This window comes from Doryrhamphus excisus, linkage group LG3 (genome assembly GCF_037039965.1).
Source record: "Doryrhamphus excisus strain RoL-2023G ecotype Guam linkage group LG3, RoL_Dexc_Guam_v1.1, whole genome shotgun sequence".
Taxonomy (NCBI): domain Eukaryota; kingdom Metazoa; phylum Chordata; class Actinopteri; order Syngnathiformes; family Syngnathidae; genus Doryrhamphus; species Doryrhamphus excisus.
Window position 1 is genome coordinate 24,439,940 of NC_136359.1, and position 19,336 is coordinate 24,459,275.

The 19,336-nt window shown below is 38.0% G+C and overlaps 1 protein-coding gene across 5 annotated transcripts in view; it reads right to left on the minus strand.

The window, feature by feature from the left end:
- Nucleotides 1–19,336, minus strand: part of unc5db (unc-5 netrin receptor Db) — a 183,983-nt gene that overhangs the window by 27,099 nt on the left and 137,548 nt on the right. For all 5 annotated transcript variants that reach the window (XR_013627106.1, XR_013627105.1, XR_013627104.1 and 2 more), the window contains 2 exons: nt 18,585–18,669; nt 4,522–4,693 (listed from right to left, as the gene is read on the minus strand). Coding sequence is in view for 1 of the 5 variants with exons in the window: in XM_058070184.2 (XP_057926167.2) it covers nt 4,522–4,693; nt 18,585–18,669 (257 nt within the window). In the remaining 4 variants the exon portion in view is untranslated. The remainder of the gene's footprint in view (nt 1–4,521; nt 4,694–18,584; nt 18,670–19,336) is intronic.

The window sequence follows — 19,336 nt, forward strand, 5'->3', positions numbered from 1 at the left end:
GGATTAATGATGCTAACCAAGGTTCCGCTGTATTATGATTTCATTTTACACAAACATTTCTTCTTGCCATTTATTTTAATATGATTTATTAATAAGTCATTCACACTCACATTCATACCTATGGACAATTTGGAGTCGCTAATTAACCTAGCATGTTTTTGGAATGTGGGAGGAAACCGGAGTACCCGGCAAAAACGAGGAGAATTTGGAGTCGCTATAAAAATAAAAATACTATAATACAATAAAAATACTATAAAAACCTGCTCTGTGTTCAAATTCTTGGCTTTCTGAAATGGATGAATTGGATTTACATTATTTCTTATTGAAAAAAATTATTTGGTTAGAGTATGTTTTGGTTAGAGTTAGACCTTCAGGAATGGATTAATGATGCTAACCAAGGTTCCGCTGTATTATGATTTCATTTTACACAAACATTTCTTCTTGCCATTTATTTTAATATGATTTATTAGTAAGTAATTCCCACTCACATTCATACCTATGGACAATTTGGAGTCGCCAATTAACCTAGCATGTTTTTGGAATGTGGGAGGAAACCGGAGTACCCGGAGAAAACGAGGAGAACATGCAAATTCCACACAGAGACGGCCAAGGGAGGAATCGAACTCAAGTCTCCTAACTGTGTGGCACACAGACATACCCAAGCGGACATTCAAACCCATTATTTGAAATACAATGTGAATGCATATGTCCTGTATTTGTTTTTACTTGTTTGTTTTATATCCATAATTAAATTCTACCTGATTCCATTACAAAAAAAAAAAAAATGGGAATCTAGGAATCTTCACCTGCACTGTCCAGTATCCAGGTATTTATTTCACAGTCAGACCGGTTGAATTTTGGGCTAAATAACCACTGAATCGATTTAAAGTGACTGAATCATTTCGGATGGATTGTCCTTGAATAGTATCAGCAACCATGAATCGTTATATGAATCGAATCATTATTAAAAGACTTCTGTAATTTAATATTAAAATGCTATGCTTAAAGACCTTTAATGAGAAATGATTGCCTCCTTAGAAAAATGTTTGGAAATGTGAACAAATTAGGGATTGGTCACATTATGTTCAGTTTTAGAGGCTCCAGAAGACCAACTGAGGTTTACATTGAACTGATCATGACGCTGTATTAAAGTTTCTTGTTCTTTCACATTTTGAAAAAGAAGTTTCAGACATGGACCGAAGGTTCTATAGCCGTTATTAATGCTGTGGGGGCATTTTAGGTATTAAAGGATTTCAAAATTGAGGCGCTTGAGGACAACAATATGATGTCGGTGATGGTCAATAACTCAGCAATTGGGGGGGATGACCGCCCATTGAAAAGGTGAACTCTTAAACCCGCTAAGAATGTCTTGCTTCTGAGCTATGGGTGATAAACATTTGTGTTCTTTGTTTGTACAAAGCTAAGCTAATTAGGGCTGTCAAAATTGATTAATGCATCATCGTGATTCATCTGATTCTAGTCTTTCTAAGAAGTGGTATCGTCATTCATGCACAAAGGGCAGTTCAATGAGTATTGACAGGCTTCTGCAGAACCAAACACCTCAGTATGGATGATGCTAAATAGCATGATGGGTTATCGGACTGCCTGATTGGGGCAGTCTGTTCCCTGTATGACTGGTGACACAGTTTGGGCCGCATTGCCGCCAGTAAGTTGGACTCCACCAAGGCCACTGACTCAGTCCATTAGTTTTGTAGACAGCTTGGACATTGAGGACATCCGATTTGGTAGATGCAGGATTTGGTCTCTACTTTTAGCTGATGATGTGGTCCTGCTGGCCTCATCGGGCCGTGATCTTCGTCTTTCACTGGATTGGTTCGCAGCCGAGTGGGAAACAACAGGGGTAGTAATCAGCACCTTCAAGTCTGAGTTCATGGTTATCTCCTGGAAAAAAAGTGGTTATGCTATGTTTGGGTCAGGAATGAGATCCTTCTTGGGTTCTTGCTTCTGAGTGAGGGAGGGATGAATTCCGAGATCAGCCAGCAAATTGATGCGCTGATTACAGTGATGGAGATTCTGACGAAAGAAAAAGCTCTCAATTTACCAGTCAATCTACTATACATTCTTTTTGGTAGTAACCGAAAGGACAAGTAGGTTGAAATGAGTTTCTTCCGTAGGGTGGCATATCCCACCCAGGGCACATATAGACAAACAACCATTCACACTCACATTCATACCTATGGACAATTTGGAGTCGCTAATTAACCTAGCATGTTTTTGGAATGTGGGCGGAAACCGGAGTACCCGGAGAAAACCCACGCATATCATGATGAGAACATGCAAACTCCACACAGAGATGGCCGAGGGTGGAATTGAACCCAGGTCTCAAAAAGACTGAATAGACTCAAAAATGTATTATAGTTAATTTTGATGAAATTAATCTGCAGCAACTTTGTGATTAAATTGATTACAGATCTTAATTGTTTGACAGTTATGTCATTGGCGTAATTGAACGAATATGCCAGATAGACAGAAGACTGTGTGGGTCTTGTGTAAAATTGCCGTATTCTAAAAAGTCGTGCAATGTGCCTCAGCTTCCGAAGTTAGTTACCATAGTTGCATAGGCTGCAAAAACAGATGGGCTTCATTGTCCGAGATAAACCCAAACAGATATCATTATGGTCGAGAGGTGTGAAAACATCAGCAGCTGTTGCTTAATTTGTTTTTTGTTTTTTTTGAGCAGAGTTTGCCTGGTTGCACATTGATGCGAGTATGTAGGGATAAGGATATTATTGAACTAATAAAAAAACTATTAAACCAACTTAGATCTTTAAAGCAGAAACCCAGAGGCAGACGACTAAAAGATCCTGACCAAAAAAAAAATTGAGTCACAATTTGTGAAGGAAAATAAATTTCTGGGGATCACAATAAATAAAAATATGAGCTGGAAATCTCATATTACAAATATACAACATAAGGTGGCCAGAAATATTTCAATATTGAACAAAGCAAAATTAGTTCTCAATCAGAAATTACTCCACACTCCACACCATATCTTACTTATTGTGTGGAAATATGGGCTAATAACTAACTAAGTGTACTGCAAAAAAAGGTCAGTAAGGATAATTCATAATGCCGCCGACAGAGAACATACTAACTCCTTATTTCTAAAATCACAAATACTTCAACTTGCTGATATAGTTCATCTTCAAACAGCTAAAATAATGCATAAGGCTAAAAAATAACCAATTAGCTAAAAATGTCATCCAATACTTTTCTACAAGACTTCTCTACAAATAAAATAAAATAAAATAAAATAAAATAAAATAAAATAAAATAAAATAAAATAAAATAAAATAAAATAAAATAAAATAAAACTATATTAAGAAAGCAGGAAGTGAACAAATGTAACAGTTACTGATTGTAAAAGTACCAGATGGAGGGGTAGGATTTAATAAGCTTTGCTTCTTCCTACTCCTTTTGGACATGTGGAACTGGGAACTGATTATGTGATGCGTTCAATTGTAATCTGATGCATATTTCAAATGAAATAACTAAATAAAATAACCAATTAGCTAGAAATGTCATCAAATACTTCTCTACAAGACTCCTCTAAAAATAAAATAAAATAAAATAAAATAAAATAAAATAAAATAAAATAAAATAAAATAAAATAAAATAAAATAAAATAAAATAAAATAAAATAAAATAAAATAAAATAAAATAAAAAACTGATTATGGGATGCACTCAATTGGAAAAAAAACCCTTAAACTATATTAGGAAAGCAGGAAGTGAACAAATGTAACAGTTACTGATTGCAAAAGTACCAGATGGAGGGGTAGGATTTAATAAGCTTTGCTTCTTCTTACTCCTTTTGGACATGTGGAACTGGGAACTGATTATGGGATGCACTCAAAAAAAACCCTTAAACTATATTAGGAAAACAGGAAGTGAACAAATGTAACAGTTAGTGATTGTAAAAGCACCAGATGGAGGGGTAGGATTTAATAAGCTTTGCGTCTTCTTACTCCTTTTGGACATGTGGAACTGGGAACTGATTATGGGATGCACTCAATTGAAACAAAAACCTTAAACTATATTAGGAAAGCAGGAAGTGAACAAATGTAACAGTTACTGATTGTAAAAGTACCAGATGGAGGGGTAGGATTTAATAAGCTTTGCTTCTTCCTACTCCTTTTGGACATGTGGAACTGGGAACTGATTATGCGATGCGTTCAATTGTAATCTGATGCATATTTCAAATGAAATAAAACCATTGCCATTACCATTTGTCACAGATCTATTGATGTGCAATAATATTGCATCAAGATAGAGATGTTCCTGCTGTAATCAGACATTTTGACTGTTTCATCCATGGCTTTATGGCATACCTCTTGTAGCTCACCAGGCTTTGCACCATAAGAAATAACGGCAACATTAAAGTGTTGAGACAGTTTTCACTGCCAAACACGGAATAGAAACAGACACTAAAGAAGAATCATGTCAGAGCAAATCAAAGCTCTAAACTTTTGAACTTTACTTCACAGCCGTGTGCCTCTCACCTCCCATTTACTGTCCTGGGTCCTCCTCTTGAGCTGGATGTTCCAATTCTCAGAGTCCACCTCAGCACAGTGAGCCATGGTCATGACCACTGGACAGGATAGGTCCCGACCGGGAGGACCGTACGTCACCTCTGGGCTCAGGAGGATTTCATAGCCTTCCAGTGTATTGACACTAAACGGGATTACAAATAAAAGGAAAAGTCATTTGCATGTACAAGTGAGTCATGAAATATTAACACTGATAAATCGATTCTCAAATCAAAAATATCGATACTTTGCTATTTTCTTCCGCATGGATGCACTTAAACGCAGTCTGTTGAAATGGTGGCATTTTTTACCACACTCGGTATTTGCACAATATATCGATATCAGATCAGTACTCATGATACTAGTGTGAATTTTACTCAGTATCAGATTGGAAAGTACATCAGTGGTATAACCCTTATGGGAAAAAAAAAATTGCAGTATATTGGCAAATATAATGCAATGTATTAGGAAATATATTTCCATATATGGGATCTTATGTTTATATTTCCCAATATATTGCAATATATGCATAGATCATATATGTGTATATATTGATACATATAAAAATATCTTGCGATCAAGACCAAAAAAGGACTATATTTTTACATATATAAAATTGCATATAATTTGGGATATATAAACTCATATATTATATATTTGGATTTAATATATTTCAATATATTGAAAGCGGCAATCATTTGTATATTCTGCAATATATTACATGAATATATAATATATTGTATAATATATGTACAAAAATATATTATTCCATGTATTTATAATATATAATGTATTGGAAAATATAATGGAAAAATAATATATTATAATATAATATAATATATTTAAAGTAATATATCGATAAATATATTTTCTTTTCATAAGGGAAGAAATCATTGTCATTAGACTTCTTTATGGTTTTTGTAGCTGTTTATTATCCGTGTTGGGTGTAACGGCGTTGAAAATAACCACATGACTCACGCCGTCATTGTTTTCCAGTTACGGGTAATCGAATTAATTACTATTTCCAACCTTACAATGTTGTTATTTTTACCAATAGTGACCTATGCTGCATTATTATGTAACATTGTTACAACTGCATTGTTCGCAACTATTAGTAAACAATAAAACAGTGTTATGGTAAAGAACAGTATGTCAAACCAGAATAATTACCTTCCCTGGTATCTAATTACGTTTATGACGGAGTAATAAAAAAAATTCTATTCGGTCTAAAAAGAGTGTTATTTGCTGTTATTTAAAAGAACCGCATGACAGTGAAAAGTTAGAGTGAAAGTTTCAGTTGGAGTTCTTTGGTGCCCTAATGACAATAAACACAGCTGGAAGGTACACACACCACCCCACCATCACAGGAAATCATTATTTGAAGAACATTTTCTCTTTTCCTTCCCTGTCTTCTGCGGAAGACCACAATTCCTTCAATTTTAATTTTGAGATGAACATTTGACCCAAACATGAAACCATTACAAACTAGAATTTAACAAACATCAGTAAATATGAGTGCAGTAATCCTTCGCCGTTTAGTGATTAGATTTTCCCGGCTTTACTTTATTTGTACTTTTTTTTTGCTGTAAAAGAAGACAAAGGAGGGCTGCACGGTGGTCGAGTGGTTAGCGCGCAGACCTTACAGCTAGGAGACCAGGGTTCAATTCCAACCTCGGCCATCTCTGTGTGGAGTTTGCATGTTCCACATTCCAAAAACATGCTAGGTGCTAACATATATATATATATGTTGACTATATTGGGTAATATGAGGGTAAAGGTGACTATAGGGGTGTTAGCATGCTAACATGCTAGGTTAATTGGCCACTCCAAATTGTCCATAGGTATGAATGTGAGTGTGAATGGTTGTTTGTCTATATGTGCCCTGTGATTGGCTGGCCACCAGTCCAGGGTGTACCCCGCCTCTCGCCCGAAGACAGCTTGGGATAGGCTCCAGCACTCCCTGCGACCCTTGTGAGGAAAAGCGGTAGAAAATGAATGAATGAATGCTAGGTGCTAACATATACGTAGTATATATATATATATATGTTGACTATGTTGGGTAATATGAGGGTAAAGGTGACTATAGGGGTGTTAGCATGCTAACATGCTAGGTTAATTGGCCACTCCAAATTGTCCATAGGTATGAATGTGAGTGTTTTTCCAAAAACATGCTAGGTGCTAACATATATATATATATATGTTGACTATGTTGGGTAATATGAGGGTAAAGGTGACTATAGGGGTGTTAGCATGCTAACATGCTAGGTTAATTGGCAACTCCATATTGTCCATAGGTATGAATGTGAGATGGCGCTAATGCACACCAAAGCTGCTTGCCAACCGGCAATAAACAACAGAAGAAGAAGAAGACAACTTTCCGTTTGAGCGGGTACAAGATACCTCAATCGGATTGGGGAAAGGAATATTCCACTCCTGGGAATCCCGTTATATATTCATTGGGATTGGCACTTTTCTTTGGGAATGAGGTGTATACAAAGGTTACTTTCTTTCCGTTTGAGCAAATAACCCGAATGGAATTGGAATATTTGGGTCCATGTAAACGTGGCTATTGTCTTCAAGCTAAACACACTATGTGTTTGTTCGATACACATCTCGTGTTTTGAAGACAAGCCATCATTATTTCAATGCTTACAAGAGAGTGACAGCATGAATGTGATAGCCACTTCTAGCTGGCCCCGTGGTCTAGCTAGCAACCGTCGTAGAGGCTGTGGAAATGGTTCAAAGGTGTGGTTTGATGTGGTAGTGGTGGGCTGCCAAGATCGGTTACATGTAGAGGAAACCCTGCATTGCCACGGCGATTTGGCAGTCGGAGCGTCCATGTCTCGGAGACAAAACACATTTGAATGAATGGCAGCCAACCTCATTTAACACCCTTTAAGTGATGTTTTTTTAGTCTTTAGTTTTTTAATACCTCATTGTCTAACAAAACATTTGAAAGTAGATTGAGTTACACAAGCCCTGATAAAAAAAAAAGCAGTGTATCTGACAGTATGTGTCAAGAACGTCGATGATTCCAGCAGAATTTGTATTCTTACCTCATCTGTGTCTGATTCCATTTTTGAAAGTTATGCTAAAGAACTATTCCCTCCTGTTTGGACTCCCTTTGCCGCTTTTTTTTCCCCTTCACTCCAAGCTATGTTCACTGTTGACTCTTGTTTGTTCTAAGCCTCTTTTAATGAACACACTGCAGCTCGCCAGCAAATCGCTACGACTTTGACCTGCGTTGGGAAGCAAATCCAGAAGTTTCAACGTTAGAGCACGAGCGAACACGCTGGCAAGGAGTCCTGCCTAAAGGCATGTCTTGTTTTCAGCCCACCTGTTTGCATAACTCCTCATTAGGCTGCTGTTGTTTGTGCTTCAGCAGTGCAAAGACACTAGCCACGTTTACATGGACCCAAATATTCCAATTCCATTCGGGTTATTTGCTCAAACGGAAAGAATGTAACCTTTGTATACACCTCATTCCCAAAGAAAAGTGCCAATCCCAATGAATATATAACGGGATTCCCAGGGGTGGAATATTCCTTTAACCAATCCGATTGAGGTATCTTGTACCCGCTCAAACGGAAAGTTGTCAGACTGCGTTCGTCTTCTTCTTCTGTTGTTTATTGGCGGTTGGCAAGCAGCTTTGGTGTGCATTAGCGCCATCTGTGGAACAGAATCTAAACCCTTCTATACGCCATTCACAAGTCCACTTTTATTCCAAAAAGAAAATACATATCTATATAAAACATGTGCCGAGCTTAATTATAAAATATTAATAAGATTGAGCTTTATCTTTTCCTGTTCCCGGGTGCGTTCTTTCAGCCAATGCTGAGATATGACGTAACACGCAGCTCCACACGTTCTTCCATTTTCAAAAATGGAGGCCAGCAATCGGCACTGGACTGCTAAGGAAAGTTTGTTTTTGATTCCAACTAAATTTCAAGACTGGACGAAGGAAAAACTGGCAATACGGAGTTATTCCAACAAGTGAAAGAAAAACTCCAGGAAGTCACTATCACATGATGTTCGTGTTTACACTTTACTGGGCATGCCCTATTGACTATTCTAGCATGTTTTTGGAATGTGGGAGGAAACCGGAGTATCCGGAGAAAACCCACACATGCACGGGGAGAACATGCAAACACCACACAGAGATGCCCGAGGGGGGAATCGAACACGGGTCTCCTCGCGCTAACCACTCGTTCACCGTGCATTCCTTCTTATAAACTAAAAATGATCATAGCTGGAGCATAGAAAATATTTTTACGTTCTTCTGAATACATTTTTAACATTATTGGAGCTCTCTAGGCATGAAATGTAACACCCCTATAGTCACCTTTACCCTCATATTACCCAACATAGTCAACATATATAAGCCATTTAAGACATACATGTGACTCATGCTGGTGTGTGTTGCTGTAAATGTGTAGTGGCATCGGGTGTCCAGAGTTTATTGCCTGCAATAAAAGCCTGTTGTTATGGAGATCAATACTAGTGCTTGTGTGTCTCACTGAATATTACAATACTTGTAATGTACATTACTGACACCTGACCAGTGTGGAATACTACATATCATCACAACTAGGGGTGGCGTGACATGTTTTTCACCTCGGATACCATACCAATATTGCAGTCTTGAATATTGATCAATATCAATATCGATCCCCTATCAGCATGGATCATGTGAAAGATTAGAAAAGGCTTTCAGGTGAAATTAGTCAAACTTAATTAGCATCTTGGGTCATTTTTATTGACAACGTGGCAAGGTTTATGGTGCTCAATTAAAGGTAAACATGACATTACGGTCTGTTTTCTGTTATAGGCATTGACTTTTTACTCTCCTGTGGGAGTTTCTCATGCTTGAGTTTCAAACTGCATCGGATGATTGAGGGAGCAGCGGTCTTCGTGGTGGTGGTCCTCACTGCTCAAATGTGTGATGAGACTGGTCATATTACATTTTCTTGGTTCTGTGCCACCACAGTGAACTTGTGCATGACATGTTGTGCACTCAGCAGGGATGTCTTTTTAAACTTTAACCAAAATTACCGCCACATAGCCGACATCACTCCTGCTGCTTGTTAAACACTCTGGCAGACGCTGTTGTGATCACATGATCTGTGCAGGCTGAATCTCGCTGTGCTGGATAGCAGTGCTGGCATTATCGAATATTTTACAGTATATACAGTATACAGTATATAGTATACTAAATATCGCAGTTAATTGGTCTGGAACCAAAGTAGGATTGAATATTAATAACCAAAATATTTTTTGTCGTTTTTATAGCATTTTTGAATATTTTTTACAGTGTAGAAATCATATTTAAAATATCTTAGATATGTTTTTTAATCATTATTAGAGTCACTTACACATGAAATAGCACCCCTATAGTGACATTTACATGACTATTATTGTTTGTTTACACTGCATAGCTATGGGATCACTGCAGGAACACAAGAGATGACCATGGTTGCATAGCATGCTAGCAAGCTAACTAGTTAGCCTCTAATTTATCTATCCAAAACTCAACAAACAATTTCAAAGGGAGCGGAAAAAGAAAACAAAATAAGGAGCAGAAATTGGTGTGGAACCAAAGTAGGATTCAATATTAATAACCAAAATATTTTTTGTCGTTTTTATAGCATTTTTGAATATTTTTTACAGCATAGAAATCATGTTTAAAATATCTTAGATATGTTTTTTAATCATTATTAGAGTCACTTACACATGAAATAGCACCCCTATAGTGACATTTACATGACTATTATTGTTTGTTTACACTGCATTGCTAATGCACAAGCTATGGGATCACTGCAGGAACACAAGAGATGACCGTGGTTGCATAGCATGCTAGCAGGCTAACTAGTTAGCCTCTAATTTATCTATCCAAAACTTAACAAACAATTTCAAAGGGAGTGGAAAAAACAAAACAAAATAAGGAGTCAAAAATTTACCACTTCCACATGGAATAGGAGCAGAGCTTCTTTGTCATGTCGGCCATGCCATATCTTTCAATATTTCATATTTAACCAACAATGGGCGATAATCATCCACGAAACAGCAATAATTTATTAATTTTGGAAATACCGTAATAGAATGAAGCAGCATAATTCTCAGCGGAAAGTGGAACAGGATTACTGTACATCTTTGTGGGTCTTTTTTTAGGCCTCATTTTATCTTACAATGGATTGCTACGGCTGAGAAGAAGACGATATTATTTGATATTTTCCCCAACTAAAATATATATACAGTATGTAATATATATTTATTTCCAAATGCACCACAAACTTTTCCTCCTACTTTCAGTTTTCCTTGTACAATGAAAAGAACAATTTCATATTTCACGAAGAACATGTTATGTAAGCATATAAGCTACTCAGCAAAAAAAAGCCATTTCTGATTGCCTGAGTTGCTCTCAAGCCTTTGAGCACCGCCACTTCATAATCCTCCCTATGAACTCTTAGCTCAAAGTCATTTTCTTGGTTATGTCAACAGCAAGAGAGTTTGCGATCCATCAGCTGACAGTGCAGAGCCTCGTCTGGCAGTGAATGCAACACCTGCCTTGTGAGAAACATGTCTGCTGCAGTCCGGTGTCTGAGGTTGGCTGGCCCTGTTCTCAAGTCTATTTGTCATCACCATGAAAGCTTTATACATGAACTTTCTAAGCCCTTAGATGAGCTGCATTATTGAAAGTGACCGCTGGACCTGGGTGGCATGTAAAGAGGTAGAGTGGGTCGAAAGAAGAAACCCGAGACCCGAGTTCAATCCCATCCTCGGCCATCTCTGTGTGGAGTTTGCATGTTCTCCCCGTGCATGCGTGGGTTTTCTCCGGGTACTCCGGTTTCCTCCCACATTCCAAAAACATGCTAGGTTAATTAGCGACTCCAAATTGTCCATAGGTATGAATGTGAGTGTGAATGGTTGTTTGTCTATATGTGCCCTGTGATTGGCTGGCCACCAGTCTCACTACCCCAAAGACAGCTGGGATAGGCTCCAGCACCTCGTGAGGAAAAAGCGGTAGAGAATGAACAAATGAATTAATGACATCATAATACAGCGGAACCTTGGTTAGCATCATTAATCCATTCCTGAAGGTCCAACTCTAACCGAAACATACTCTAACCAAATATTGTTTTTTCAATAAGAAATAATGTAAATCCAATTCATCCATTTCAGAAAGCCAAGAATTTGAACACAGAGCAGGTTTTTATAGTATTTTTATTGTATTATAGTATTTTTATTTTTATAGCGACTCCAAATTGTCCTTAGGTATGAATGTGAGTGTGAATGGTTGTTTGTCTATATGTGCCCTGTGATTGGCTGGCCACCAAGCCAGGGTGTACCCCGCCTCTCACTACCCCGAAGACAGCTGGGATAGGCTCCAGCACCCCCGCGACCCTCGTGGGGAAAAAGCGGTAGAAAACGAACGAATGAATGAATGAAATCATAATACAGCGGAACCTTGGTTAGCATCCTTAATCCATTCCTGAAGGTCCAACTCTAACCAAAACATACTCTAACCAAATATTTTTTTTCAATAAGAAATAATGTAAATCCAATTCATCCATTTCAGAAAGCCAAGAATTTTAACACAGAGCAGGTTTTTATAGTATTTTTATTGTATTATAATATTTTTATTTTTATAGTGACTCCAAATTGTCCATAGGTATGAATGTGAGTGTGAATGGTTGTTTGTCTATATGTGCCCTGTGATTGGCTGGCCACCAGTACAGGGTGTACCCCGCCTCTTGCCTGAAGACAGCTAGGATAGGCTCCAGCACCCCCCACAACCCTCGTGAGGAAAAAGCGGTAGAAAATGAATGAATGAATGAATGAAATCACAATACAGCGGAACCTTGGTTAGCATCATTAATCCATTCTGAAGGTCCAACTCTAACCAAAACATACTCTAACCAAATATTTTTTTTTCGTCTCCAGACGAACGAAAGTTTTCTAGATCTTCCAGACGGATGCTATGCATAATTTCCATGCTGGTCTATGCTGGTCCATAAGCATAAACCAGCATACACCAGCGTGAAAGTGAAAGTTAAGTTTGTGTATTTGTGAAAGTTACACTTGTGTGAGTGAGAACAATATATGTATCTAATGGGTGTCTCCCAGTATTTTATGCCCCCCCCACACACACTAATATCACACCTATTCAAAACCTGAGAACTCGAGGTAGCTCGCTAGCTATTTTGCTCAAAAGGACGGTAAGGCGTATTTTATAATGTACTTTTCTTTATTGTCAGTCTCATCCAATTAAAATAAAAGCCTGCCCGTTCCACATGCACGGTTAAGCCACATATTTACTTCACATTTTTCACTCAGAGAACTGACTTGCTACTTTGGCTTTTTGCAGCATATTTTTTTTTTTTATTTCTGAGCAGCCCTTTTTCATTTGAAAGAAGAAAAGAAATCTCACTCAGATTCGCTTCTTGTTCTTATGTTTGCTTTTGATACTCCGACAGACCTCTCTCAACTCCGCTGCACCAGTAGCTTCAAAACAGCAGTATATATATATATATATATATATATATATATATATATATATATATATATATATCGTAATGCGATCACTATGAGTCAATATGCGCTAATTGGATCTTATCATTAGCTGGACAGAGTTTGGCATTGTGTTATATGTTGTTACTGTTTGTTGTTGCCTGCTGGCAACTGGAGTTGCATTGCAAATTGGTATAGAATAAATTGTTTAATGTGTTTAATTATATTTTTTGCTCAGTAAGGACGTTCATGGCAAGAGCTCTGCTGTCGCTATTTGCTGACACCTTCAACGTGAACTCGGACAGGTGAAAGGTATGGATTCCTTGAAATAAACAAATTACGAGTGCAAGGAAACGCTAGAAAGTCAAGCTAAAGGGCTAACAGCTGAAGTTGCCTGTAAATATTCTCCAGCAACTCATACATACAGAAGTTAATGAAAGCAATCATGAAGAATCAGCGGGGGTGCTGGAGCCTATCCCAGCTGTCTTCGGGGTAGTGAGAGGCGGGGTACACCCAGGACTGGTGGCCAGCCAATCACAGGGCACATATAGACAAACAACCATTCACACTCACATTCATACCTATGGACAATTTGGAGTGGCCAATTAACCTAGCATGTTAGCATGCTAACACCCCTATAGTCATCTTTACCCTCATATTACCCAACATAGTCAATATATATATATATATATATGTTAGCACCTAGCATGTTTTTGGAAAAACACTCACATTCATACCTATGGACAATTTGGAGTGGCCAATTAACCTAGCATGTTAGCATGCTAACACCCCTATAGCCACCTTTGCCCTCATATTACCCAACATAGTCAACATATATATACTATATATATATATATATGTTAGCACCTAGCATGTTTTTGGAAAAACACTCACATTCATACCTATGGACAATTTGGAGTGGCCAATTAACCTAGCATGTTAGCATGCTAACACCCCTATAGTCACCTTTACCCTCATATTACCCAACATAGTCAACATATATATATATATATGTTAGCACCTAGCATGTTTTTGGAAAAACACTCACATTCATGCCTATGGACAATTTGGAGTGGCCAATTAACCTAGCATGTTAGCATGCTAACACCCCTATAGTCACCTTTGCCCTCATATTACCCAACATAGTCAACATATATATATATATATATGTTAGCACCTAGCATGTTTTTGGAAAAACACTCACTTTCATACCTATGGACAATTTGGAGTGGCCAATTAACCTAGCATGTTAGCATGCTAACACCCCTATAGTCACCTTTACCCTCATATTACCCAACATAGTCAACATATATATATATATATACGTTAGCACCTAGCATGTTTTTGGAAAAACACTCACTTTCATACCTATGGACAATTTGGAGTGGCCAATTAACCTAGCATGTTAGCATGCTAACACCCCTATAGTCACCTTTACCCTCATATTACCCAACATAGTCAACATATATATATATATACTACGTGTATGTTAGCACCTAGCATTCATTCATTCATTCATTTTCTACCGCTTTTCCTCACAAGGGTCGCGGGTAGTGCTGGAGCCTATCCCAGCCGTCTTCGGGCGAGAGGCGGGGTACACCCTGGAAAGTGGTAGAAAATGTATTTTCTGTACGTTTGGCGTGCTGGAATGTAGACAGTAATTCACAGCTAGTCGGATCACGGCAGATCACAGGGAGAAATGTTTTTTCTGCACACAAAGTGACAAGGAAAATAAAAAATAAATAATAAAAAATTTGTGATGGAACATACTACGTTTTTGAGTAAGTCTGAACTTAATACCTACCTGTAAAAGTATTATTAAACAATACCTGTCATTATTCTCAAAGTACTTTCATTCATTTTCTACCGCTTTTCCACACGAGGGTCGCGGAGGGTGCTGGAGCCTATCCCAGCTGTCTTTGGGCTGTTTTAGAGCCAAGGGGAGATTGTCCCTTGACAAAGCTTAAAACAAATCAATAAGTGATTCACTTTTTTTTTTTTTTTGTACAGCGGGGGTCTCAAACATGCGGCCCGCGGGCCAAATGTGGCCCCCAGGACACAAGTTTGAGGCCCCCGCCGTAATATGAAAGTTTGATATGGATGCTGTATGGTATCATGTACCCAGAAAAAATTATTACGTTTGATTCATGTTCATGTTAAAGGTTAAATAACTGTTAATAGTTATCCTCCCTATCCGTGTGGAAGTGGTAAGTTTTTGGCTTTTTTTAAGTTGAAAGAAAATAACTTGAAGGCTACCGTTTAGGTCGCTAGCTCTCTAGTTTGCGAGTTAGCATGTGTCTCAAGACCCTGCAGTTGCGCAATATGTTGTAAATAAAAAGAGTATAAATGTGACTATAGTCGTGTTTTGTCATGTCTACAGGGCTCTAATAATGCTTTGTTCATTTTAATATGAAAAAAATCATTTGTCTACCCACCAACTATATGTGCTTTCTTAAGTTTTTATTATTTGCCGTTTTATTTTTATTATTATATTTTTTTTATTAATGATTGATTGATTTTCTTTATTCTTGATTTGTTTATTTTTTTTATCTTATTTTGTGTATAAAAATAAAAAAAGCTTTTTTTTAATTTTTTTGTTTTTAATAAATGCGTTTTTTTTTTTTTTTTGGAAAATCTGATGCGACCCAGTCTCACCCAGACCCGAGCTCCAGTGGTCCCCAAGTAAATTGAGTTTGAGACCCCTGTTGTACAGTATTAATAATTATGGAGCTGCGTTCAAAAACACAACCATCGCAACACGACGTCCGTTTGTATTGGTCTGTAATTCAATACAATATGTTGTTCCAAAGGTGAAAAGGAAGCGACAAGGCGCCTCAAAAGCCACGAGGAAGGACGAAAGACGAGAATAGCTTTATTCCTTCGTGTCCCGTATATTTTAACGGCATTGCTGTGCACCGGTGACTGATTTTAAAAGTGGATGCTGCCAACCTTTAGAGCTAAGTTAGAACACCCCTGATGTATAGATGTGCTGTTTAGGTCTCTGTCCTTTTTGACTTTGCTTCAAATGGAGGACTGTGAACACATTGTTGAGAAACTGGAGCACCTCCTGACTAACCAAAATAAAAAGAACGCATCTCTCTTACCCGGAGACGCGCCCAGTCCATTCAAGGGTCATTACCAAGCTGTGATCAGAATAATAACACGTGTACGGCCAAGCAAAGGCCTTGAGGGACGGTGATGCCTTTTATTCCGTCTTATGTCCATCAGAGCAGCACAATCTATTCATCATGGCATTCCGTTTTAAACATGTTTCCAAGGTTGTGGCTGTCTCTTCCCCGAGCGCCACATTGTCGATGGAGTGGCGTACACACGCTGTAACTACATATTGACTCCTGGGCAGAGCGGGTGGGATGAGAAGGAGATTGAAGGTTTGATTTTGCTTCAGTGGGATAAATGGAAGACGTAATGTTCTCTTCCGGGGGTCACGCGCCGTGAACTTAAGTTTCTCTCCACAGCCGCTTTAGGGTATCAAATATGTACAGCACCACCTGTGAGAGGCTTCTGCAAATAAACACACATATTCAGGCTCCTTTCGGGCGCATAAGAAGGGGTCGGGGGGGGGGGGGGGGGGGGTGCGCCGCTTGCTGGGCCCCATCTGTCATGCAACTACGCGGGCTGGCAATGAACACACTGAGATGTGAGGATGGCTCGGGAAGGTCAAACACTTCTACCTTTGGAATGTTTCCCCCCATCTATATCAATTTCTTATTTATCGATTTGTGATATGTCGGCAGTTAGTAGCGTACATTTTTACGGTATATCGAGTGTAATGTCCCCACTGAGGTACGACATCAACACCGTTTTATAATGAATTTATTACCACCATTATTAATACAGCTGTTGTTGTTCGGACTGTGTTCTTATTCCGTAGTCTTTATCCCTCTTAAGCCTGAAAAGCTCCGGCACTGGGAGCAAGGGATTCAGGTTATATTGTTAATAATAATAATGTATATCATTGTACGATCCAACAATGTATTTATTGTATTTTTTTTGGCATGATTGGCAAAAAACACACTTCATTTCAGATTTTTAAAGCCATTTTTAAATTGTTTTAAGCCATAAAAACGTACACTAGGTGGCAGAAGTGCTTTTAATAGCAGCTTAGAGGGGATGAAGTGGAGTGTGGAGGAGCGTAGAGTGCAGAAGGTAATGCAAACACATAGTAAAATTGTTACAATAGTTGTTATTTTGATGTAAAACAACCCCTTTTTTGTGTTTTCTTATGTCGGTATAGTTGTTCAAATATTTGAGCAAAAAATATACTGACAGCCATTAGAAACTTTGAGGTAGAAATATATGCAAATTCTACTTATGGATATATTTTCGACTTATTATTTTCGACTCAAGTTGAGGTGCAGTAGTTGTCATGTTGTCACAGTTCATTGGACATGGGTTGGTCTTGGTGCAAAAGTGGACCAAATACACATAGTGGGTGTCTGCATCATTTCAGGATTGGTTTTGGAAGCCTAAAGACCTGAAAAAAAAAAAAAAAAAAAAGGCCAGGGCTGCTAGTCCAGTGAGCGGCATGAGTCCACATCTATCATGTGCATGGGAAACACCCGGCAGGAACAACACCCGGATCAGCATCCCCGCTAATGCATCGACTCAGTATTGACTGTTATGATTTTGTGTTTGGCAGGTGCCATTTTTGTTTGTTTTGAAATTATTCTTAAAACATTAGATTCTTGTTTCTCTATGACAATATCTTAAACAAACTCCAGTTTATGGCTTCAAAATAAAAATAATGGTGAAAAATATGTGAAAGTCATGTTTGAAATGTATCTTTTCACAAAAACAGTTTTTCTCCACTTTTGTAGTCAGGAACTGATATTTTCCTGAAACTTACCTATGTTCTACTGCTGATTACTAAAGAACGGAAAAATGGTAGACACAACCTTATTTTCTGATAATTTTTACAGCCATAAAACACAATATTCTGTGTTCCTTGAAAGATCAGTCAATATCTCTAAAATGGTCAGTACTGAAGGGATTGTCTTTGGAAAAATGACTGGGATTGAATGAATGAATATTATCTACATCGTGTGTCAGATGTCGGCTAAAACCTCAGCAAAACCAACGTCAATTCACAGCACAGTCTCCGTGTGATTGGCTCTTATCAGTTAGAAAACTAAGAATATGGTGAACTGCCTCAGATTCCGTGACAGTTTTTGTCTTTGATATTTTAATGCAGTTTGTAAATGAAATCTGTAACCTTCTGATATTGTTTTTTTTTCATGAAAAATCTTATTATGCTGGTCTTGGTGATGCAATTCCACGTGACAGTCACTGCCCGGATAAATAAATAAATGGCCATGGAGCACAGCAGGAGCCACAGAAGAACTTGCCAGTAAGATGTCAGTTTCTGTGCCGCCCTTGTGTGAGCAATGGTCTTATTTCTAGCTCTGCCACCGGTGCCGAACAAAGAATGAAAAGTTATGGGAGATGGGTGACCCAATAGACTGTGACAGACCAACAGATGGTAGATTAAGATATTTGGTTAGCCTCACCTTGCCTCTCCTGGACTGATCACCATGTACATCTCCCAGGACATATTTTCATCCACAGCTCCATGTGGCACCAGAAGGCTGACTCCTGGAAAACATGCGTAGTTATGTCAACAGCAACAACCCTGCAGGCTGGCGGTATAAGGCGACATAAGCCTATATAGCTTATTGTACTCCGGCGAAAGTGAAATATTTAAAAACAGGAATATACCAAAACTTATTCTACTTCTGGTAAAAATGAATGAAAATGCTCAATAAATAACATGATTATAACATTTTTCTTGTCTTTTTAGTTAGAACACAATAATGATCATACAAAATAAACGTTTTTATCCAGAACAAAATCCAGCGGAACCTTGGTTTGCGTCAATCCGTTCCAGAAGGTCCGGCTTGAACTTACTCGAACTAAATCAATGATTCCCCATAAGAAATAACGTAAATCCAATTGAGCCACAAATGTTAACTCAAAACATGTTGTTATAGTTTCAAATACATACTGATGATGAATATTTAAGACCACTTTTACCTTCATTGAAGATTCAGTGATTGTCGCCAAAGACACAATATGGCAGCAAGAGCCATATAGACACCACCTTTGTGTTTTGCCATGAGTTATTTTTTCAATTTAACTTAACTTTAACTTCCTTTCTTCTTCTTTTAGTCATGGTGGCAAAATATGGATAAAGTTGCGAGTGCTAGCATTTTGGTGAAACATTGAAAGGCAAGAAACATTGTTAAATTCAAACAATCCAAAC